Consider the following 25,687-nt stretch of genomic DNA (forward strand, 5'->3'; position numbering starts at 1 on the left):
AGGAACAGAAGAACAGCACATATTCATCCTGCCTCTCACTCTGTTACGATCTTTACTCTCTGTTCCCTGATATAAAGTTCTTATCCCCTTTACTACCATTAAGAGGGTACCAACAATAAAATAACCTGGCAAGAGGAGGGAAAACAGCCCGAGAAAATAAACACCCTAACAAATGAGACCCAGAAAAACAATCCGTTGCTCAAAATTTAGGGCAATAGCTATGCTATTATTTCATCAAGTGGCACCACTCCGCAAGTTCACCCTATAACACCCACATACAATCACGATTCTAGTTAGCCATAACAATTTGTCATCTACCCAATCTTACTTATTGATTAAACTACAAATTATTTAATTCAATCTTAATCTGGATCTTTGTTTTACAAAAAAAGTCTACAAAAGAAAAACAAACAGGTACACTATTTCCGATGCTAAAACAGAAGATAAAATTAATCAAGTTTACAGTGCAGATAAAGTTTAATAAGGATGGTCTAGTATGCTGAAAGCTACCTTCATAGCGAAATATTTTCGGTAATAGTATAACAGAGTGGCTCTCGTGAAGAAAAAAAACAAACAACTTTTTTTTCGTGAAAAAAAAAATCTTTTTTTTAACAAAAAAAAGAATAGTACCATTCGATTCCCCAATTGACGCTCTTTTGAAATAAAACATAAAACTATCTTTTCCCTAATTGACGCTCTTTTCAAATAAAGCAATCTTTTCAAATTCACTTCTCTGAAAATTACCCCTCCCCCTGATAGTCCTAGATCCCATGAACACTATATTTCTGCGTCATTTTTCATTATTTGATCCGTCGTATGTCTTTGTTAACAGGCATTCTCATTCTTAACTCACCAAGACCTATTGCAAAAGAATTGAGACCAGTTTGATACTATTTAAGAATGGAAAGTTAAAAGCGGGGATAAGAATGGGAGGAAAAATGGAAAGCTGAACTAATAGAAAGACGCTGCATATTATAATCGAGAATTTCATCAGTAGTGTTTTCCTTTAATTTTGTAATTACCATACGGCTATACCGGGGACCATCAGGGTGTGGGGGTGTATTGTAAGAGCATCGAACATTTGGGAAGAGCTTGAACTGGGGCATCAAATAGTACTACTCTAGTCTTTTTATTATAGTGTTTCTTTTAAAAGAGCCGCTCTCCTGTACTGTTACCATTTTTCCTATTATTATAATAGGTTTAAAGAACTGGTCAGACATAATGTTTCTTATGAGATAAAAACGTTTGTACTTGATCGTTTGAGGCAAATGAGGCAATTGAAGGCGTTTGAAGATTTTGAAGTCCAGGCAAGTTAGATTTCAAGACTGTATAGAAATTGTCCTAAATCTTAAATCAAAAATCTAAGTCAAGAAATTATTCTAATTTTTTGTTTAATATTTAAATTGCCTTTGATTCCATAAATTAATTATTTAACTTCTGATGAAGGTGAGGAAACCAGAAAGTAATAGGAATGAAATTTCGACAATACAGAGCTTTAACTAAAACCAAAATTTGGATGATGCCAGACCCAATTATAACAACATTTCGTCAAATTCAAGAGCTAGCTAGGGTTAGCTCAAATACTTAATTTATTTGAACTTTTGGAGTTTAGTTAAGGCTAGCCAATCAGAGACCTTAATTGTCAATCCATAGCTGAATAAAAACAATCCTGTATAGAAATTTGACGATATCGGAGAAATTTTGTATCTCAACAAGCCAGAACCACCCAGTCAGATCAATCTTATTACAAATGGGTTTAATCAACTGCAAAGCAAGCTAGAACGATCACCAACGGCCAATTAATTCGAGCTTTTATGGAATTTAGCTATATTTTTATTATCAATCCGTAGGCGTATAGAGAAAGATTGTATAGAAATTAAACGATATAGTAGAAAATTTCTGCCTCAACTAGTCACTTAGATATATCTTACTATGAGTGTGTCAATACGCTGCTAAATCAGTCCGCTGAATCTTCGACATCCTTATTGAGGAGCTTTATACCCATCTAACTTTATTCGAGGTCCCTAAAACGCTGTTAAACCAAAACAAATTTTTGCTCAAGTCTATAAAATGAAACTTCGAAATAATAGCCAAAAACTTTTTCTTTGTACAGATCTGTACATCCTTCATCACCAATAATTAACCCCTTGTCTGTTTATCCTTTAAGTTGATCCACCTGTGCAATTAGCAAAATTCGAACTACATTTTATGGTACACTTAGGGGTGGATACAAGCTGAACCCCCCTAACCCTCCCATTCTTCGCTGAAACTCCCTTAAATTTCATTAGAATTCGTGAGCTATAATCTGCTGCAAAGCTTCCCATAGCAAAAGACGTACCCAAATTATCACAGCAACGATTACAGCCAAGACGTCCATAGCATTTATTACAAAAAAGTTTATAATTTTGCAAGATAGGCTACTGAAAATTAACTTTAAGAAGACTAAGTCGCTTAAATTAGGAATAAATGAAGGTAAAGAGGGGATGCTGGGTAACGAGAACATCGATCAAGCGGACAGATTCAATCACATAAGCAGTATTATTAGTATAGGCGGTGGATGCAGTGAAAGTTTAAAAGGATAGGAAGAAAAGTTTGCGAACCAAGATTAGAATATTAGTAACTGCAGTGATGACAGTGGTCAAGTTCGGTTATGAAGTGCGGGTACTTTGGAAGACTGAGAGGAATTTGCAAGATGTTTTTCAGAGGCAATGTCTTCGGACTGACTTGGGTACCCGTTCGACTGACCATATTTCAAACACTAAACTTTGCGAAAAATGTGGTTCTATCCCACTTCATAGGACTATAATAAGAGGAAGGTTGAGATGGCTAGGACAAATTTGGCGGATGAAAGATGACAATTGCCAAGGACTACCCATCTAGGGCCAAACGAAAAGCGAGTCATTGAAACTTCTCGGGAGGGTGTAAAGGGAGAAGGTGTGAATAGATTGGGATATAGGAGGAGTGCGCCCAGTTGTGCTGACCTCAGGCGGCTTGGTGCTGCAGTATTAGTGATAGTAAGATAGGCAACCGTTTTTCACAATGAGATCTATACAAATGAAAATTGAATTTCGATTAACTCGTTTCCGGGACGATTCACGAAAATCACTTCTTTTTTTGTAAACACCGGGAATTCTTCATTTTTATAAAGGGGTATAGAGAGGCATAAATAATAAGAAAAACTGCCATATCACACTGCAGGAGTTCGCCTGCCCTTTTTTGCCCATTAATGTGTAAGATTAAATCCAATTAATTGATTGATATGATTAATTACGACCAAATATGTGTGCCGACTAAATACATTGCAAGGCTGTCTCAGCCCTCTTTCCAAGAGAAGAATAGCGCAGAATATGGATCTGTCATAACAATTCCAAAATTATGAATTGAAAAATATTGTCATGTTTTTCTTTCTACACTTAAGATTAAAAAAAACCTACTTTTTCATTCATGTTGAGATGTCCTTTCAGAATGGGAAAGTCAAACCGATCACCATTGTGGGCAATTAAGCATAACGGTCTTTCAAACTGATTAAGAAACTGATAGATGGCGTTAAATGTTGCTCCATCAAATGGGCTAAGGTGCTCAAGCTCAAAATTTGATAGACCTGTAAAAAAAAAAGAAATATTGGGCGCTGTAATTCAAAAGAGGTGAAGAGGTGCAAGGCGTGATTTCAAAGAAGACACTGGAATTGAAATCAAACAGTTCTTGGTAACGAACTGTGTAGTAAGAGTGACTCGTCTCAATAGTAACCGATACTCTAAAAAATGGAATTTTAATATCAATATACATCAAAAGAATCGGATTTTTATGCTGATTTTGAATATTTAAGTTTCATCAAGTTTTGTCTTACTCACGAAAAGTTACGAGCCTGAGAAAATTTGCCTTATTTTCGAAAAAAGGGGAAAACACCCCCTAAAAGTCATAGAATCTTAATGAAAATCACATCATCAATTTCAGCGTATTAGAGAACCTAACTGCAAAGGTTTCATGCTCCTATCTGCAAAAATTAAAGGAAGAGTCCAGACATTAATAATTGTAGTTTGTCGCGGGGTGTACCCAACTGGATCCAGGCTAGGTCTAAAAGGCGCATTGCATCTGCTACACCCCAGGCGGCTGAACTTGTATAATCACACCACTAACCCTCACCCGAAGTCAGGAATTGGGCTCTTTGAAAAACTAGGATTTGAACCTGCATCACAAGGGACATAGGATTGCAAATCCAGTGTGCTATCCACTCGACTAAGGTGGCTCAGAGCGTAGAGATACAATTCCTCCATAATATACTTTAACATACTCAGACCCAGTACATGAAATTCAACTGCAAAAGCGCATCTACAATCAAATTATGAAAAACTATTCTCACTTCGAAATTTTTTTAAAAGTATCACTACGGCAAAGTGTAAGGAATGCTACTTTATCATTTGCTTTATCTAAATTAAAATATATTAAAATAAATTAAGGTAAGAAATATATTTATACAATTTAGCCTTAATTATAAGAATTTGTAACTTACCATTTCCAGCTGCCTGTCATTCATATTATCATACAATTCCCATTTACCTTATCAAATTCAAATCCTGTTTATAAGAAAAAAAAAAAAAAAAAAAAAAAAAAACACAAGCCAAAACTATTTTTTCGTCATAATACGTTACATGCCGAGAAAAAAAACGATCATCAGAAATAAACTTTGTTCAAACCTTGCATGCTACAGGTCAATTGACTGTAGTTTGGGAAAAGGCGATGCCGCTTTGTCGAAGGAGTCAAGGTTTGAAGGATGATAAAATGAGGGGAGGAAGGATTTTTCGGTGAATAGGGTGATCCAAGAGGGACTAACTGAAGTTTTGGCTGACATTCTGCCGACGAATAGACATAGTTTCAAGTTAAAATCCCTAAAAAAAACAGAGAACTTGACTACAGTTTGGGAACAGGTGCTGCCGCTTGGCAAGGATATCAAGGTCTGAGGGATGGAAAAAGGGGGAAAGAATTTTTCAGTGGATACGGTAGTTCGAAAGGGACAACCATAAGTTTCGGCAGAGATTATGACGGCGATTAGATATAATTTCAGACTTAAAGTCCCTAAGCAACCCCAAAAAAGGAACCTTAAGCTCCATAGAGCCCCTTATCCCCACCGAAACTCGACCTGCAAGGTCTAATAAAAATAAGAAACAAAATAAGATAAAACCTGAAAAAAAGGAAAAATATTGACACCTGGCTATTAAAATGGATTAATTTAAAATATATATATTTTAAATAATAGCAAAGGAGCTGAAAATAAGTTTTAGATCTTTAGACTTAATATAGGCTATGCCAATTATACACAAAAAACATTTCTTAGGCCTACATGATACTTTGGCTCCAAACAGTTCCAGGAAACAATGAAAATAACAGTCGAATAAGCCTAATTTATAAATTCTAACCAACATATAAGCTAAGTTATCTTTGTTTTGTTTTACAGCTACATATAATTCATCATTTTTTGTCTGTTTAGAACAATCCCCCTTCTTAAAAGGGACTACAAGAAATATCACCTTGTATTAAGTCATTCTTATTGAACATTATGAATTGGCAAATTTCAGGCTTAAAGTTAGAATATTGGTTCTTTGACCTAAAGAATCTAAGTCAAGGAGTTTTATCTTCCCATTTGCTACCGTATTCTTCAATAGCCTTTGTTGTGGTCCTTTCGTCCTTAGGACAAAGCCAAACAAAATAGCCCCTACAAACGGGGATAGGACAAAACACGACTTGAGTTCTGATTTCATGCTAAAACAACTATTAACCCTAGTTCTTCATACATAGACTAAAGTAATACTATTCTTGTACATACCACTAATCATTGTAATATCTGGTATACCATACAAGGATACGATTTTCACTTAAGATTTTCACAAAAATCGTAAATTTTGGTCTGGGCTGACGAATGGTTGCTCAGTGTACCTAGAATATTCGTATGAAATAGCCCACAAGGTGTTGAGAAGACATCCAAGATTAGGCCGAAACAAAATCAGAAAAAAAATAACTTAAAACTGTTGTAAATTTCTTGGTAGATGACAACAAGAATTATTTTGAATATGGTGACATGGGGGAGAATTGCTCACAAATGTGTTGACCTCAGGTGGCTAAACACACCTGACGACCTAGTCTTCGGATTATAGGCAGCGCAACCGCGCAGCCTAAGTAAAGAACGATGTTGGCACAATGTATAATATTTTTTTCCATACAAGGCACTTCGTATCGAAGGAGTTGTCGTAGAAACTTCGAAAAGGGCTCATTCGATTGGAAATTGGAGTGGCTAGTGCCCTTTTTAATAGTTTAAAGTGTTTGGAGGGCAACTAGCCCCCCCCCAAACAACCATCATTCCCCCAAACCCATCCAATCAAAATTTTGATATAGCCATTTTGTTCAGCGTAGTTGATTTCCAGATAGAAAATATGTTTTTGAGGAGGACACTCCTCAACAACCCTCAGGGCAAGGGTTTTAAGTTATGTCCTGGGGGCATATAAGAACAATATTGGCACAATATTATTTTGTTTTTCATTAGAGCAGGGTATTTTGAATCGAAAGAGTTATTAAAGAAACTTCAAAAAAAGAAGATTCGATTGGTAATCAGAGTAGCTATTGCCCTTTTTCTCAGTCGAAAGTATCTTATGGGCAAGAGGAACCCCATCCAAACCATCTCATTCCAGAAACACATCAAATCAAAATTTTTGACATAGCTATTTTGTTCAGCACAATTAATTTCCGAATAAAAATTATGTTTTTGAGGAGGACACTCCCCCACACCCTTCAGGGCAAGGGTTGTAAGTTATGCCCTGGGGGCATATAAGGTTTTTATAGAAGGCGTTGTGGTAAAAACTTCAAAAAAGGTTCAATTAATTGGAAGTTCAAAGGGCTAGTGCTCTTTTTAATAGTCGAAAGTGATTGGAGGGCAACTAACCCCATTCTCGCGCGCACCTTTTCCCCAAATAAATCTAATAAAAAATTTGAGATAGCCATTTCGTCCAGCGTAGTTGATTTCCAGATAGAACATCATGTTTTGGAGTAGGACACTCCCCCATAACCCTCAGGGCAAGTGTTTTAAGCTATGCCCTGGGGGCATATAAGAACGATGTTGGCACAATGTATTATTTATTATTTTTTTCCTTTAGAGCAGGGCACTTCGAATCGAAGAAGTTGTCGTAGAAACTTCAAAAAGGGCTCATTCAATTGGAAATTGAAGTGGCTTGTGCCCTTTTTAATAGTCGAAAGTGATTGGAAGGCAACTAACACCCCTCTCACGCCCATCATTTAAGACACGTCCAATCAAAATTTTGAGATAGCCATTTTGTTCAGCGTAGTTGATTTCCAGATAGAAATTACGTTTTTGAGGAGGACACTCACCCACAGCCCTCAAGGCAAGGGTTATAAGTTATGCTCTGGGAACATATAAGGTTTTTATAGAAGGAGTTGTCGTAGAAACTTTAATAAAGGCTCATTCGTTTGGAAATTCAAACGGCTAATGCCCTTTTTAATAGTCGAAAGTGATTGGCAGGCAGCCAACCCCCCTCTCCCGCCCACCTTTTCCCCAAACACATCCAATCAAAATTTTGAGATAGCCATTTCATTCAACGTAGTTTTAAGTTCTGGAAATTAGGTATTTGAGGACGACAACCCCCCCCCTCTACAGCCCTCAGGGCAAGGGTTGTAAGTTATGCCCTGGGGGTGTATAAGGTTTTTATAGAACGTTTCGTCGTAGAAACTTCAAAAAGGGCTAATTTGATTGGAAATTGAAATGGCTAGTGCCCTTTTTAATAATCGAAAGTGATTGGAAGGCAACTAACACCCCTTCCACGCCTACCATTTCCCCAAACATATCCAATCAAAATTTTGAGAGAGCCATTTTGTTCAGCGTAGGCCTAGTTGATTTCCAGATAGAAACTATGTTTTTGAGGAGGACACTCCCCACAGCCATCAGGGCAAGAGTTGTAAGGTATGCCCTAAGGGCATATAAGGTTCTTATAGAACGCGTTGTCGTTGACACTTCAAAAAGGAGTCATTCGATTGGAAATTAAAATGGCTAGTGTCCTTCTTAATAGTAGAAAGTGATTGAAAGGCAACTAACACCCCTTCCATGCCCCCCATTTCCCCGAACACATCCAATCAAAATTTTGAGATAGCCATTTTGTTCCACACAGTTTAAAGTTCAGGAAATTATACCTTTGAGCAGGACACTCCCCCCAAAGTCTTCAAAGCAAGGGCTATAAGTTATGCCCTGGAGGCATATAAGGTTTTTATTGAAATCTTTGTCGTAGAAACTTGAAAAAGGGCTCATTCGATTGGAAGTTCAAAGGACTAGTGCCCTTTTTAATAGTCGAAAGTGATTTGAGGGCAACTAACCCCCCTCTGACGCCAACCTTTTCCCTAAACACATCCACATCCATCCAAACACAAATAAAATTTTTAGATAGCCATTTTATTCAGCGTAGTTTAAAGTCTTGGAAATGAGTTCTTTAAGGATGACAACCCCTCCCCATCCCCCATAGCCCCCAGGGCCAGGGTTGTCGTTTACCCCCTGGGGGCTTATAAGGTTTTTATTGAAAATGTTTTCGTAGAAACTTCACAAGGGCTCATTCAATTGGCAGTTGAAAGGGCAAGTGCCTTTTTTAATAGTTGAAAGTTATTGGAGAGCGACTAACACCCCTCTCACACCTATCATTTAAGACAAATCCAATCAAAATTTTGAGATATCCATTTTGCTCAACATAGTTAAAAGTTCTGGAAATTAGGTCTTTTAGGATGATAACTCCCTCAGAGCCCTCAGTGCAAGGGTTGTAAGTTATGCCCTGGGGGTAGACCCCGGCGCCGCGCCGATGAGGGAAGACCGGCAGCGGTGGGGCAAAAACAGCGCGCCGCCGCCGCGCCGCCGGTAAGATGTCGGCGGTGCGCCGCTAGCGCGATTAATGTTGACCGCAAACATTAATGTTTTCATCAATCTTTCTCAAATCACAGCTTAAATTTACAACAGATTCGAGCCTATTCATGAGTTCAAAAATTCAGAAGTCGCTGACTGGAAACTGATCTTCTTCGTTATTCATCAAAAGAAGTAGAAATCTGGTAGAAACGAAATGGATGTGGCGTTTCAGAACCCTTGCATAATACGAGTAGTTGAAGTATCTATTAGCTATGTATTCTTTACATAAATATTTATCAAAATTAGTAGTTTTTTTTCATCAAGCATTACTGCATACAAAACTTCAAATACCATATCACAAAATTCGCCAGTTATCTGGGTAAAAACTTTGAATATAAATTTGAACTTAGAAGCATAATTTTTTCATAATGTCCTTTGCCTATATCTGTTCTGTCACCTTTAAAACAGTTGAGATGGGTGACTTTGATATTTATTGTTTTTTTTTCGCTCTTTTGAATTCCTAAAAAGCCTTCTTGTATTAAAAACTGGTTTTTAATAACAATTAAAAAAAAATGCATTTTAAAGTTTTTTTTTTTTTGGCTTCTTTATAGAGTATATGTCATGTAGGCTAAGGCTGAACTGCTGTTTTTTTATTGCTTTTGGCTGCTCTTTTGGATATTATTCATTTTTTTCTTTTGGGGATTCACTCCAAATTATAAACTTAAAAATACCGAATTTCAGTCAAATTATAAACTGCATCTAAAAGGATTAAATTTATCAAATTGAAAAATACATGATGAACACTTCACATGAGAACACTTCAATTACAATGAAACCAAAAACACTTAATGGTTTATTCACTATGAAGAAAAATGAAGTGCCAGTTATTTTCTTAGGTAAAAAATGAAAAGCTCATCCGTTTTAAATGTAATTAAGTGAAATAATATGCAGACTGAAGTAGCTCAGGGAAGATGTTGAGATTTTCTTCCTAGTTCGTCACTTTTAATCCAAACAAAATGTTAGGACACTCAATATCAGTTATTGAGTTTAGGCTTTGATTTCCAAATGCTCACAAAAATTACCAAATTTAAGAAAGTCACAACAATGAGTCACGCGTGGTCAAAATACTCAAAGACTCCTCTTTGACCCCCACCCTGGCTCAAAGCTTCAGCTATGGTCATATCCATGGAAATCTCCAAAGAGTTTCTTTTTAAAATAGCTTTCAAACGTAGTTAGGGGTATTTAGCCTTTTTTGCTTTTCTTCAAAGCTTTGAAAAAAGTGGTATAATATTCCAAACGTTACATTTGTTATCTTTGTGCATATTTTTGGTAATCATTTGTGGGGTGATCGAATTTTTTAAACCACTTTAGACACGTAAAAACGTTGCAGCATCTAGTACCCTGAGGTCATAAGACTGTCAAAGACTCCTCCTTGAACCTCCCAAATTGAAAGCTTTTATTATGACCTGGCCTTTTAGTGTAATTAAATAAAAAAAACAAGTTTTTTTTAACTGAAAGTAAGGAGCGACGTTAAAACTTAAAACGAACAGAAATTATTCCGTTTATGAAAGGGGCTGTCCCCTCCTCAACGCCTCGCTCTTCACGCTGAAAATTTTTTATTGTTAAAAAAAAAATAGAGTTGCGAGAAAGTCAAACTTTAGCGTAAAGATCGAGGTGTTGAGGAGGAGACAGCCCCTTTCATATATGGAATAATTTGTTCGCTTTTAAGTTTTAACGTTGCTCCTTACTTTCAGTTAAAAAAACTTGTTTTTTTTATTTAATTTTTGAACGTTTTTGAATTAATGCAGGTTTTGATTTTGGCTCACCGTACATGAATAATTAAAACAAAATTTTCATATTAATTTACTTTTATTTGGTTAAATGGCTTTCTTGAAACTTGTTTAATTTTATTTACGGACGTTTTTATTGCTAATAAATATACGTAACTTATGAATTAACTTACGTAACGAACTTCTATATTCATATATCTTTAATACGTATATTAGGGGGTTCTCCCCCTAGTCAATACCTTGTTCTTTAAGCGAAAGTCCGAATTTTGTTCCAATTCTTTAAAAATGACCGCTTAATCACAAAGGCCGTTAATTAGAATAAATAGCTCTTATGAAAGCACTAAAAAATCTTTGGCTTAAAGAGCGAGGTATTGACTAGGGGGTGAACCCAATCATATATGTAATATTTTCTGTTCGTTTAAAGTTTTGATGTTGCTGCTGTTGCAGTTGAAAAACTTGTTTTTTTATATTTAATTTCTGATCTTTTTTTAAAAAATGCTGGGAAGTCCGGCGTCCCCTTCATAGCAATGTCCCTTCCCCCATGAAAACTTCCTTCATGGAAAGATCCTCCCACATAACCCCCGACCCCTTCCCCCCCCCATTACCAGGAAAAATCTCCCCTGAAAACGTCTGTATACTTCCCAATAACCAATACTATGTGTTAACATTGAGTAAAGTTCATAACTTTCAGCCCTCCCCCGGGAACTTCGGAGGATTAAGTCATCCTAAAAGACATCTTTATAATATTTTCGAACATGCTGAACAAAATGGCTATCTCAAAATTTTGATCAGGTGACTTTGGGAAAAAAATTAGCGTGGGAGGGGGCCTAGTTGCCCTCCATTTTTTTGTTCTCTTAAAAAGGGCACTAGAACTTTTAATTTCCATTCCAATGAGCCCTCCCACGATATTCTAGGACCACTGAGTCGATAAGATTACCCCTGGGGAAAACAAAAACACGCACCCGTGATCTTTCTTCTCGCAAAAAAATAGAAAATTCCACATTTTTGTAGATAGGAGCTTGAAACCTCTACAGTCAGGTTCTCTGATACGCGGAATATGATGGTGTGATTTTCATTAAGGTTCTATAACTTAGGGGGTCTTTCCCCCTTTTTTCGAAAATCAGCCAAATTTTCTCAGGCGCGTAACTTTTGATGGGTAGAATTAAACTTGATGAAACTTATATATTTGAAATCAGCATTAAAATCTGATTCTTTTGATGAATCTATTTGTATCAAAATACCGTTTTCTAGAGTTTCGGTTACCATTGAGCCGGGTCGCTCCTTACTTACAGTTCGTTACCACGAACTGTTTGACTTGGGCACTGGACCAAGGGCGCCATTATCACTCGAGCGCAATATTAGGTGGGAATGTCGATATCGCTGTCGTCACGCCAGTTCGTTTTAGTGTGAAACTTCCTGGGATTTATGAATGAATGTTTTCAAAGTAAACCCGTTTCATCAATAAGAAAAAAAACGGGTTGGACGCATATGTACCTTTCCGTTTGGACGATAAAACCATACAAGTGCTGTATCAAGTATAACTCACGAAAATCTTTTTTTGTCAAATTTTCAACTTTTTGGCATCCCTGCTTTCAATAAAAAAAAAAAAAAAATCAAGGTACTATCACTTAAATAATAACTCCATATGCCCACCCCCTATGGATACCATCTTGATAGGATACCGTCTCTGCTTTAAATAAAAATATATTTAACTTATTGGCATCCCTTCTTCGAAAAAAAAATCGAGGTATTATCATTTAAATATGATAGCTCACCCCCCCCCCTCTGGATACCACCTTAATAGGATGCCGCCTCTGCTTTAAATTAAAAAAAAAAATTTGGCATCCCTGCTTTCAATAAAAAAATTTCGAGATATTATCATTTATATGTAATACCCCCACCCCCTCTGGATACCACTTTGATAGAATACCGTCTCAGCTTTGCATTAAAAAACTCATTTACTTAATAATTACCTAGGTTACTATATGGTTCGAACAAACACGTAAAATAACGTTAAACAGCTTAGTGTTCCTTGAAAAAAAAAAAAATTGTGGGTATGAGTAAAGGGTACAAAGACAACTGCAAAAATGTCGAAATTATTCAGATATACCTCAAATTATTGGAAAACTGAGTCATAGATTCGCCATGGCAGTCAATAAGATCCAAAGAATCTAATTAAAAGGGAGCACACACAAAAGCCAAATTAGGCCAGTAGTCTATGAGAAATTGCAAAATACCCAAGACAATGAACGAGTCCCAATGAGGGACCCTGGGTCTATCAAAATATTTCAATGGTTTCCCAGGGAATTTGACATCATTTTCTTCTGTCTCCACTTCAAATGAAAAAAAATAATCTTTTTGGCATCCCTGCTTTCAATAAAAAAAAATGTTGTATTATCATATAAAAATGATAGACCCTACCCGCCCCCCCCCTTATAGGCAATAATTTAAAATTGATTTATGAATCTTATTTTTGGGGTAACTTCCGTTTCAATCTTGAATTCCCCAACCTTCTACATAGCTTAGTCTGTAGCTAAATTTTGTCTCAATAGAAGCTTTGTTTTTGTTTTTTGGGGGGGGGGGGGGAAAAATTTTTAAGAAAGAAGATTTTATTTTTTATCAGGCGTTCAACAATTGAGCATTAAACATTAAGAAAATCTTATCTAAAAACAGCAAAAGAAAAAAAAGTCTGCAAACTTAGAATTTATCTGTAGAAACAATCTGTCGGCTATCAATTCCAACTAACTGAAGGCTTAAGCTGTGCACTATTGAATGCGTTCTATAATTCTATTCAACTTGAAAATAAAATTCTTGACTATGAATGATGTAAGAAATAGCAATTGGGAAACTGTATTCGAAATTATTTAAACTCATTTCATAAAGAAGATACTTTTTTGTCAACATATGAAGAACTGTGTATATTGCAATATTTGCAATAACATATTGCATCTGTCTGGTTTTTATGCAAAGTAACAAAGAGACGAAAATTAACGAACAAGAGAGTAATGAAGAATTATGGTATGCAAAGTAATATTTGCCAGGGGAACTCACTGGTGATAAATCGCTACGGTGGCACCATGATTGCTTGATTTTTGGGGATTCGAGGAACCAAATTTTTTTCGGGGTGACGCATAGATTTTCGGGGAAAAACCAAAAAATTCGGGGATAGTGCAAGCCCTGCTTGATTTCTAATCAGGAAAATCAAAATACTAAACCACACGAGAAGGAAAAGTTTTGACTTTGCGGTTGACACAATACAAAAGGCCCGTAAAAATAATTGAAATGCGACCGAGTGCCGCTACCTTTATTTGTGGTGGCGGGCCTGCGGCGTTGCGACACTTCGGCAGTGTTTGATCGGACCTCTTGTCAGCGGCGTTCGGTCGATCCGCCGGCGCGGCGCCGGGGTCTACCTGGGGGTATATACGGCTTATATAGAAAGTTGTTGTAGAAATTTCAAAAAGGGTTCATTTGATTGGAAGTTGAAATAGCCCTTTTTTATAGTCGAAGGTGAGTGGAGAGTAATTAACCCCCCTCTCACGCCCACCATTTCCCCAAAAACATTCAATCAAAGTTTATAGATAGCCATTTTGAACAACGTAGTTGAAAGTTCTGGAAACTACGTATTTAAGGATGACAAACCCCCCAGAGCCCCCAGGGCAAAGGTTGTAAGGTATGCTCTGGGGGCAAATAAGGTTTTATAGATAGAGTTGTCGTAAAACTTAAAAAGTGGCTCATTCATTTGGAAATTGAGAGGGCTAGTGCCCATTTGAATAGTTGAAAATGATTGGAGGGTAACTAACCCCCCTCTCACGTCCGCCATTCCCCCAAACACATCCAATCAAAATTATGAGATAGCCATTTTGTTGAATGAAGTAGAAAGTTCTGGAAATTAGGTCTTTGAGAATGACAACCCCCCGCCCTCAGGGCAAGGATTGCAAGTTTTGCCCTGGGGGCATATAAGGTTTTTATTGTAAGTGTTGTCGTAGAAACTTCAAAAGGGCTCATTTGATTGGAAATTGAAAGGATTAGTGTTTTTTTAACAGCTAAAAGTGATTGGAGAGCGACTAACGCCCCTCTCAGGCCCATCATTTCCCCAAACACATCCAATCAAATTTTGAGATAGCCATTTTGTTTAACGTAATTGAAAGTTCTGGAAATTAGGTCTTAGCGGATGACAACTACCCTAACAGCCCTTAGGGTAAGGGTTGTAATTTATGCCCTGGGGGCATATAAGGTGTTTATAGAAAGCGTTGTTGTGGAAAATCAAAAAGGGCTCATTCAATTGGAAATCGAAAGTCCTAGTGCCTTTTTATTAGTCGAAAGTGATTTGAAGGATTGACATATTTATAGTAACGATTGATGTGGGTATAATGTATAAGTGGGAGGGGGGAGTGCCCTCTACCCTCCGTCTCAGCAGGTAAAGTAAAGGATAAAATCTTCTATTTTAAACTAAAATGTTACCTGAATTTGCCCACTTTGGAGCAAAACTAAGGTCCATACTGGACCTGTTGTGCTCCGTGTTGAGGATGATGAAATTTTGTCACTGTGTTAAGGCCCAGTAACATGCCGTAAGAGAGGTCTGCTGGAGAGATGCAATTTAAGCCCACTCAGTAACGCTGACCCCAAGATAGGTATGGCTTGTAATGACTATTCTTCATTGACTTAAAGCTGACACTGCCGCACAACAGCAACTTCGAATAGATTTTGCGAGATGGTTGGGTATGACAAGCAGCATCAGCCTCCCAGAAAGATATTCTTATGATGACGTTGGCATCAGTGGGTAATTGAATGGGATGGGCAGTCCCACTCATATTTTCATGAATTGTGACTCCATTCCTTGTCAAGTCTGAACTTAACATACATATTGTATTTAAATTATATACGACTAACAATGAGACTATTCTGTCTTGACTTACTTGACTTGATTTAAGTCCTATCCTTCCTCGAAGGTTGTTTTGGGGCCTCTTCATTCACTATGTTATTGATGTAGCGTCTGTATGAGCATCTATCTTCACACAGTCGTAGAAGTTGCGGCTAATTGAGTGTAGAGAAGTTGTCTTTCCGTCTCTTCGGGGGCCGACCTGTGAGGCGAGAACCATGCACGCGACCATGGAAGATTATTTTCGAAAGACGGGAATTTTCCATACGATGGATGGGGCCTAGCCGCCTAAGTTGTTGCAGTTTTATTTTGTCAAGTATGGTGTGTTAGATCTTGAGGCTTTCCAACAGCCTAATATTAGAGATTCTGTCCAGGTATGTAATGCCCACCATACAGCGAAGTGACTGTTTCGAATGCGGCTAGGTGACGTTGGTCATCTGTTTTGAGGGTCCATGATTCACAAGCGTAAATGGCAATGAGAATAATCAGCGTGTTGAAGTCTTGTTTTTAGCAGTGTCGACAAATTCTTGTTCCACCAGATCGGCATCAAGGCTTTAAAGCTACAGTTGGCAAGCGCCAGGTGCCTCTTAATATCTTTCGAGTGGTTGTTCTCGGACGTTATAAGGCTACCAAGGTAGGTGAAATCTTCCACCCATTCTATGTTGTCACCACCGAGCTGGAGGCTTAAGCTTTCTTTGTTTTCCGACTTTCATGAACATAGCATGGCTTTTGTCTTTGAGGATGGTCATTCCAAAGCGGCTGGTGGTTGATTGGATGTTGTCAGCCTGGGACTGAAGATTCTCAAGGTAAAGATAATACAAACTATGAGAATTCAGAGGGAGGGGAACCTAGCCCAAAATCTTTCGTGGGTAGTTGGATGAAGATGGTGTCTGTCACTATTTTTATTACTTTATTTGATAAGTTGGATGATATCTGAATTTCGGCCTTCTATTGCTTTGTATGGACGATTTATTGTATTCTTCCACCCTATTAAGGTTTATGCTTCCCTGTGAAACATCTGATTTTGTGACCAGCTTACTGCTGTGACTTGGACCAAAAGGACAAGATACTTATATTATTCAACATTGTCAGATCTATCCATTCATTGAGCCAGAATTATGACTTTCCTTGACGTAAATACGTTCAAGACCACGCAGACCATGAATGATGTTTGACAAAAAAAAAAAAAAAAAAAAAAAAAAAAAAAACTCAAGATATAATTAAAAAATAACCAAGAAAACAAGGGTATTTTTCAGCTAGGGAAAATAACCAGAAAGGCAAAAGCAGATATTTCAGCGAAGACCTCCGCCAATCCATCCTCAGTGCTAAAAAAAACAAAACAAAAAACAAACAAAACACTAACCTTTTGAAGTGAACATTAACAAAGAAGAAGCACCAAAACAAACAAACAAGCAAGAATAAATTAAAGGCTATTCACAAATTAGATTGAGCAAGAATTATCTCCCTAGTGATTAACTTAGCTTGTCTACTGACCTGATTTTTATTTATATGGTCAAACGATCTTGATTTCGAATGAGAAAGAATATTACTGGATTCTCTTTGTATTAAGTTATCATAATTTGGGTTGATATGAATATGTCCAGTACCTCTAATTAAAGCAAGGTCTCTATTTTTCAGTGTTTCTTCTGCTTTTTTAATCTTCACTTCGAAAGTTTTTTTTTCTCTTAGCAATGAGGACAGCTGATCTATTCAGACTATTCACAAATTATATTGAGCAAGAATTATCTCCCTAGTGATTAACTTAGCTTGTCTACTGACCTGATTTTTATTTATATGGTCAAACGATCTTGGTTTCAAATGAGAAAGAATATTACTGGATTCTCTTTGTATTAAGTTATCATAATTTGGGTTGATATGAATATGTCCAGTACCTCTACTTAAAGCAAGGTTTCTATTTAGACCTTGCTCTCATACCCACTAGGGAGTGAATTCTTGCCCAATCCAATTTGTGAATATCTTTTCATTTATTCTGGCTTGGTATTTTGTTTGTTTGTTTCAGTGTTTCTTCTGCTTTTTTAATCTTCACTTCGAAAGTTTTTATTTTCTCTTAGCAATGAGGACAGCTTATCTATTCAGACTATTCACAAATTAGATTGAGCAAGAATTATCTCCCTAGTGATTAACTTAGCTTGTCTACTGACCTGATTTTTATTTATATGGTCAAACGATCTTGGTTTCAAATGAGAAAGAATATTACTGGATTCTCTTTGTATTAAGTTATCATAATTTGGGTTGATATGAATATGTCCAGTACCTCTACTTAAAGCAAGGTCTCTATTTAGACCTTGCTCTCATACCCACTAGGGATTGAATTCTTGCCCAATCCAATTTGTGAATATCTTTTCATTTATTCTGGCTTGGTATTTTGTTTGTTTGTTTCAGTGTTTCTTCTGCTTTTTTAATCTTCACTTCGAAAGTTTTTATTTTCTCTTAGCAATGAGGACAGCTTATCTATTCAGACTATTCACAAATTAGATTGAGCAAGAATTATCTCCCTAGTGATTAACTTAGCTTGTCTACTGACCTGATTTTTATTTATATGGTCAAACGATCTTGGTTTCAAATGAGAAAGAATATTACTGGATTCTCTTTGTATTAAGTTATCATAATTTGGGTTGATATGAATATGTCCAGTACCTCTAATTAAAGCAAGGTCTATATTTAGACCTTGCTCTCATACACACTAGGGAGTGAATTCTTGCCCAATCCAATTTGTGAATATCTTTTCATTTATTCTGGCTTGGTATTTTATCTGTTTGTTTCAGTGTTTCTTCTGCTTTTTTAATCTTCACTTCGAAAGTTTTTTTTTCTCTTAGCAATGAGGACAGCTTATCTATTCAGACTATTCACAAATTAGACTGAGCAAGAATTATCTCCCTAGTGATTAACTTAGCTTGTCTACTGACCTGATTTTTATTTATATGGTCAAACGATCTTGGTTTCGAATGAGAAAGAATATTACTGGAGTCTCTTTGTATTAAGTTATCATAATTTGGGTTGATATGAATATGTCCAGTACCTCTACTTAAAGCAAAGTCTCTATTTAGACCTTGCTCTCATACACACTAGGGAGTGAATTCTTGCCCAATCCAATTTGTGAATATCTTTTCATTTATTCTGGCTTGGTATTTTGTTTGTTTGTTTCAGTGTTTCTTCTGCTTTTTTAATCTTCACTTCGAAAGTTTTTTTTTCTCTTAGCAATGAGGACAGCTTATCTATTCAGACTATTCACAAATTATATTGAGCAAGAATTATCTCCCTAGTGATTAACTTAGCTTGTCTACTGACCTGATTTTTATTTATATGGTCAAACGATCTTGGTTTCAAATGAGAAAGAATATTACTGGATTTTCTTTGTATTAAGTTATCATAATTTGGGTTGATATGAATATGTCCAGTACCTCTACTTAAGGCAAGGTCTCTATTTAGACCTTGCTCTCATACCCACTAGGGAGTGAATTCTTGCCCAATCCAATTTGTGAATAACTTTATTTATTCTGGCTTGGTATTTTGTTTGTTTGTTTCAGTGTTTCTTCTGCTTTTTAATCTTCACTTCGAAAGTTTTTTTTTCTCTTAGCAATGAGGACAGCTTATCTATTCAGACTATTCACAAATTATATTGAGCAAGAATTACCCTAGTGATTAACTTAGCTTGTCTACTGACCTGATTTTTATTTATATGGTCAAACGATCTTGGTTTCAAATGAGAAAGAATATTACTGGATTCTCTTTGTATCAAGTTATCATAATTTGGATTGATATGAATATGTCCAGTACCTCTACTTAAAGCAAGGTTTCTATTTAGACCTTGCTCGCAGACACACTAAGGATTGAATTCTTGCCCAATCCAATTTGTGAATAACTTTATTTATTCTGGCTTGGTATTTTATTTGTTTGTTTCAGTGTTTCTTCTGCTTTTTTAATCTTCACTTCGAAAGTTTTTATTTTATCTTAGCAATGAGGACAGCCGATCTATTCAGACTATTCACAAATTATATTGAGCAAGAATTATCTCCCTAGTGATTAACTTAGCTTGTCTACTGACCTGATTTTTATTTATATGGTCAAACGATCTTGGTTTCAAATGAGAAAGAATATTACTGGATTCTCTTTGTATTAAGTTATCATAATTTGGGTTGATATGAATATGTCCAGTACCTCTACTTAAAGCAAAGTCTCTATTTAGACCTTGCTCTCATACACACTAGGGAGTGAATTCTTGCCCAATCCAATTTGTGAATATCTTTTCATTTATTCTGGCTTGGTATTTTGTTTGTTTGTTTCAGTGTTTCTTCTGCTTTTTTAATCTTCACTTCGAAAGTTTTTTTTTTCTCTTAGCAATGAGGACAGCTTATCTATTCAGACTATTCACAAATTAGATTGAGCAAGAATTATTTCCCTAGTGATTAACTTAGCTTGTCTACTGACCTAATTTTTATTTATATGATCAAATATCTGTTTTAGTCTTTTTGCTTAGTTTTTTTTTTCCACCTGCTTAAAATCACCCTTGGTTTCTTGATTATTGTTAATTATATATATTTTGTTCTTGGTTTTTGTCAAATAAAATTCCTTAGACAGTTCTCACAGTGACCAGAACTTGGTTAAAAAAGAGAAATATTCCCAATTTTACATATTTTGGAAGCTTTTTCAATTTAATTTTCAATCTAAGAAATACAAAGCTAGTTTCAAACATGTAATTTAGCAGATGGATAAAGCCAAACCTCAGCTGTTTAATAGTGGCAGCATTGTCACCTTAGGTTAAAAAAATCAAACCACAGGACTGCTTAAAATAACTTCCATATTATTCCGAAATCCAAATTTATTTACATGGAAAAAAACTTCTGGCCTCCAAAACACTTGTCAGTCTTCTAATTTTTTTTTTCAATATCTTTGGTCTCATTATTAATAATAAAATAGGTCTATAATTAGCTGGGGAGCTTCAGGGAATTCCCATATTCTAACCTTGACTTGCAGACCTATCATTATATTCTTCCATTTTTTTTCAGCTGCAAAACATCACCCTACACCTCAAATAAAAAACTCCCACAGGGAGCATAAACCTTAAGCACACATGCACTAGATAAAACTTACCTGTCATTTCTGCTGCTTTTATATCAATATTTTTCAATGGGTTCATGCAAACACTGAACTTTGAAAGTACACGAGGCTTTGCCACTTCAAGTAGCTTTTGAGAGGGGGCAATGGTTGCTTTTATTTCTTCAAATTTCTTAATTCTGTCCATCAAAATGTCGCGCGTCACAGCAACAAAGCAAATTTCTGTTATCCTCACTGGATCACGTAGTCCAGTTGTCTCAAGGTCAAAAAAGACAAATGTTTTGATCTTGTTGACAGGCTCTTGCACTTCAAGACTAGTTGTATAACTGTTCATACCTGAAGCCATTGTGGATGAGCCCAAACTTCTGTAATTTTTACCTAGAAAAGAGCAGTATTTTGTCCAAGAATTAGGAAGTTCACTCAAGGGGGAGGTCACCAATTTCCTGTCTTCAGTCTTTTCCTCTACCTGTAAGGCTAGTAAAATAGCTATTCTAACTAAAAACTGAAAATAAGCTTAGTCTACTTCAGGAATATCTATTCAAGAAAATGTAGCAGGGGCAAATTTTTTTTTTAAACCTAGGGAGGGGCAACTTTTCTAATGAAAATAGCAAAATATTGGGACAATCATTGATCACTGGATCCAGAATGATCACAGAGACACGTAGTCCAGTCGTCTCAAGGTCAAAGAAGACAAATATTTTGATTTTTCTGACAGTCACTTGCAATCCAAGTCTAGTTGTTTAGATTATCATACCAGAGGCATGATGAATGAGCATAAATGTCTGTAATTTCTTCCTAGGACAGAGCAGTATTGCATTCAGTAATTTGTCCAAGAACTGGAAAGTTCATTTTAAGGGAAGGAGGTCACCAATTTCTTGTCTCTGCTGTTTTCCTCTACTTGCAAGGTTAGTAAAAATAACTATTCAAGTTAAATCTGGGATTGCATTTAGAGTCTACTTCAGGAGTGTCCATTCACAAAAATTTATTAGGGGAAAAATATATGAATCAAATCTAGGGATGGTGGTTTTGCATTTTTTTTTAAATGAAAATACCAGGTATGTTCAAAAAAAGAAGGGGGGGGGGCTAGGGACACTTGTTGATCACTGGATCCAGGTTGATCATAGTATCACGTAGTCCTGTTGTCTCAAGGTTAAAGAAGAAAAATGTTTGATTCTGTCAACAGTCTCATGGAATCCAAGTCTAGTTGTTTAGATTTTCAAACCATAAACCATGGTGGATAAGCATAAATGTCTAATTTCTATTCTAGAATTAGGAAGTTCAGTATTTTGTAAAAACTATGGTGATTATTGTCCAGGAGCTCCAGAAGGTACAGTGTTATTCCTCAGCATGTCTGAGCATATTTGGTGAATGAAGACCCCAGTAAAAGCACAGAAGACAGACTATGCTAAATCCAAAACTGTGGGGCTATGTAAAAAAAAACTCTACAGAAATGAATAAATAGTTAACTAAGGATTGAAGAGATGGGAGGTCTCTAATTTCTTGTTTCCACTCTCTTCTTGTACTCATAAGGCTAAAAAAATAACTATCTTAACAATAATAATAAAATATATTGACGTTGAGCTTAAGAGCCTACTTCTGGAATATTTATTTCACAAAAATGCAGTGGGGCAAAATGTATTTCTATAATCTAGAGAGGGGCAATTTTGCCATTTTTTCAATTTTTTTTTAATGAAAATACAAATAAGGTATTTTTAAAATCAGAGGGAGGGGAAGGGCAAAACAATCTAGGGGGCATATGTTGATCACTGGATCCAGGTTAATAGTGGGATTGTGTAATTCTATCATCTCAAGGTCAAAGAAGACCAATATTTTGATTTGGCTGACAGGTTTTTGCAATTCAAGACTAGCTGTACAGCTATTCATACCAGAAGCCACTGTGGATGAGCATAAATGTCTGCAATTGGTACCAAGAAAGGAGCAGATATTAAAAAAAAATAAAAAAATAATTAAATTAAAATCAAATAAAAAAATTAAAAAAATCAAATTAAAAGATAATTAAAAAAAAATCAAAACCCATGGCCTGCACAGTCTTAAATTTATTAGGCCTAAGCTTATTAAAAATAAAATGAAAACAAAGAAAGTGGAAACAATGTAAATATTAAGCAAAGAGAAATTTTTTTTTTATGATAGTTTGAAACGTATTATTATCAGTCTGTAAAATTTCAATGCTTTGCATTTAAAATGTAGTTTTTTTTTGTGGTTCAGTTAAATATTTAGCCCCCCACAATCAACTGACAAAAACCATAATTCCTGGATATTTTTGTTACCTACAGCAAAACAGAAGCTGATTCCATAAAACCTGATTATAAACAATACATAAAAGGAGGAAACACCCAAAATAAGCAAAAAGTAATTAATCATTTCTGAACAGTCTATGATAAGGCAAATGCAGATGAAAAACTAAGTTAGTTGAGAATATAGAAATTAAAATACATAATAGATTTTGTTACAGATTAGCCACATTTTTAGTCACCAAACTGTATGGACATTATTTTTACTTCTTATTTATCAGCAGACATATGTCCAGGAATTTATTCCAGGGGTAGAAGTGCCTCTCTGGAAGGCCACTTTTATCAAAATAGCTTTTAAAAAGTGAAATAGGAGAATTAGGAACTCATTACGCAAGGTTTCTAGGGTTTAGATTAAACTAGAAAAAAAAAACATTCTATCAATTACTTAAGAAATATTTTTTGCAGCCTTGAAGAAGACTCAAAATCATCTGAAAACAGCTGTTCTTCCTCCCAACCTTCTGACCTAGAAGTATGAGAAATACCTGATATTAGAATAACCAAGGTGGGAATTTGGTACACTTAAACATAGAATATTAAAAAAAAACAGATAAAGTTAAAAAAAAGATTAAAGTGCTTGGTTGTCCAAATGAACTCCCTGTATTATAAAGGTTAAAGGAAAGGAGGGGTATGGTAATTATCCAAAATGTTGGACTGAGTTATATACATTTTCTGGGTTGGATTTTCATGCTGAATTGATTGGTTAAGTACCATCAGTCCATTATTCATCAATTAATTGGTTTTCAAAAGGGATAATAACTGAACGTTTTTAAAGGACAATTATTGGTTACTAGCTAATATTTACAATGCAGTATTTTTCCCCCCTCCCCAAAAAAAAAGTCTTATAAATTGCACAATTCTGTGAAATTTTTATAAAATCAAAACAGTCAAAAAACCATCTTTTTTTTCTGTTTGGCTAAACATTAGCTATGGTTAGCACTCTGGAACAGAAGTACACCAATACTTAAAAAATACAATAAAATACAGTAAGACCCAAAACTTACTACCTCCCATGTCAACAAAAAAACATAATAAAAACATATTTGATCATGGATTAGGCCCACTTGTAGTGCAGTAGCTTTTTTTTGTTTTAGAGTTTTGTTCATGTAGTATGCTTAGTTTCTGTGGTATTACTAATGCTGAGAATAGTAATTAGGAATGGGTCCAAGGTGAGATAGGAAATAAAAGCTAATTGTTCCAAAAGAAAACCAACATTCATGTGCTGCCTGCAAAAAAGGTCTTGAACTGGATTTAATAGTGGTGAACAGCAGCAATGGATTGAATGTCTAAACACCTACCATGAAATACAAACTTTTTACTAAAGATGTCAACCACAAGAGACAGACAATGGCAAAAAAACAATCTTCAAATACCCTGGTCCATCAGGAACCCCCCCCCCCTCAATAGCTGAGATTTCAAATTTAATCCAATCATAGGTCCCCAGTGCTTTGGCTATTGTAGATACAGTTAAGGGCATAGTATAAAAACTCAAGCAAGATATTGCTGCAAGGATAGATGAAGTCAAAGATCATGTTAGTAATCTCAAAAAAGATATGCCTGAAAAATATACCCTTCTGGAAGTTAGAGAACATGCTGGATTTGTAATGCTGTGCAAAACACCTAAAATAAAAAAATATATATATATATATATATATATATATATATATATATATATATATAGTATATATATATATATACTGTCAAATTAGCTGTCTGGTAGTATCCCTGTATTGCTAATACAATTGGCAATACACCTTAAATTACCTTAAATCGCACTTGCTAGCGATAGGACGAATCCTGTGTCCGCCAGCTTCAGTGGTTATAGTTAATCATCATCTGTGGCGTCCCAACGGGCTCGCTATGGGGTGTTGAGCCACTCCCTCTCCACTGCTGACTTGAATGCATCCACGCTGGTAGAGGCTGCTTTTTTTTCACTTAGGGAATTCAATAAGGTGATGACTCTATTTGAGAAGAACTTGTTTCTTAGTGTGGTTTTGATTCGTTTTTGGAATTGCTTTTGAGAATGACCACGAGTTCTGTTTGAATTGTCCGGTTGGACACATCAGAGAAATTTTGTTTCCTTCTCTAGGAATAGCCTATAGGCCTACTTGATTAATAGTTTGTCAAAATAATGGAAAATTCTTTGTATATAAACTCTTCAGGGTAAATATTTGCACATTAGAGGGTTCGTTTCCAAAACAAATGTATCTTTATAGGCCTATTTGGATTCAGATTCTAAAAGGTAGCCTATGTCTATATCTTGGCTATCTATTTGGACAATTTAACCAACTGTACACTAATACTGAGATATAATTGTCCAAAAAATAAGAAAAAAAGGAGAGACAGCACCTTGACAACACCTCCCAACATCACATTTTAGGTCCTGTACTCATTCCTGGTTCCATTTCCTTAACTTAACCAGGCTACTTTTATTATTAACAAAAACGAACTTATTTAGAGCCTTTCCCTTTCTTTATCTATCTGTTTTATGAGTAATCTAACCAAATATGATAGCATAGGCTAGGCCTACCTTACCAAATTAGCCTAACCTAGACTTAGTAGATTAATTCTAAGAGAAAGACAAACTTTCTTTTGGCCTAGATCATTTATTAATTTTATCCATGGCTCTTTTGATATTCTTAAATCGCTTTATTAGGATTACCTTCAGTATCTGGGCCTAATAGATATGAGCCTAAGATTAATATATTTGAGCTTGGCGCGTTTTCAAATTTTAAAATCCAGCATTCCT

General features: G+C 35.8%; 1 protein-coding gene across 1 annotated transcript; it reads right to left on the bottom strand.

The window, feature by feature from the left end:
- Window positions 1-419: 419 nt before the first annotated feature.
- Window positions 420-25,665, bottom strand: LOC148945376 (three-prime repair exonuclease 1-like). Its single transcript, XM_089099025.1, has 4 exons — window positions 25,601-25,665; window positions 20,666-21,007; window positions 3,435-3,601; window positions 420-431 (listed from the first exon to the last, which is right to left on the bottom strand). The coding sequence occupies exons 2-4, from the start codon at window positions 20,973-20,975 to the stop codon at window positions 420-422; spliced, it is 489 nt and encodes a 162-aa protein (XP_088955151.1). The 5' UTR covers window positions 20,976-21,007; window positions 25,601-25,665.
- Between the last annotated feature and the right edge of the window lie 22 nt (window positions 25,666-25,687).

This window comes from Artemia sp. Qi Xiang Cuo, chromosome 13 (assembly GCF_049724085.1).
Source record: "Artemia sp. Qi Xiang Cuo chromosome 13, ASM4972408v1, whole genome shotgun sequence".
NCBI classification, from domain to species: domain Eukaryota; kingdom Metazoa; phylum Arthropoda; class Branchiopoda; order Anostraca; family Artemiidae; genus Artemia; species Artemia sp. Qi Xiang Cuo.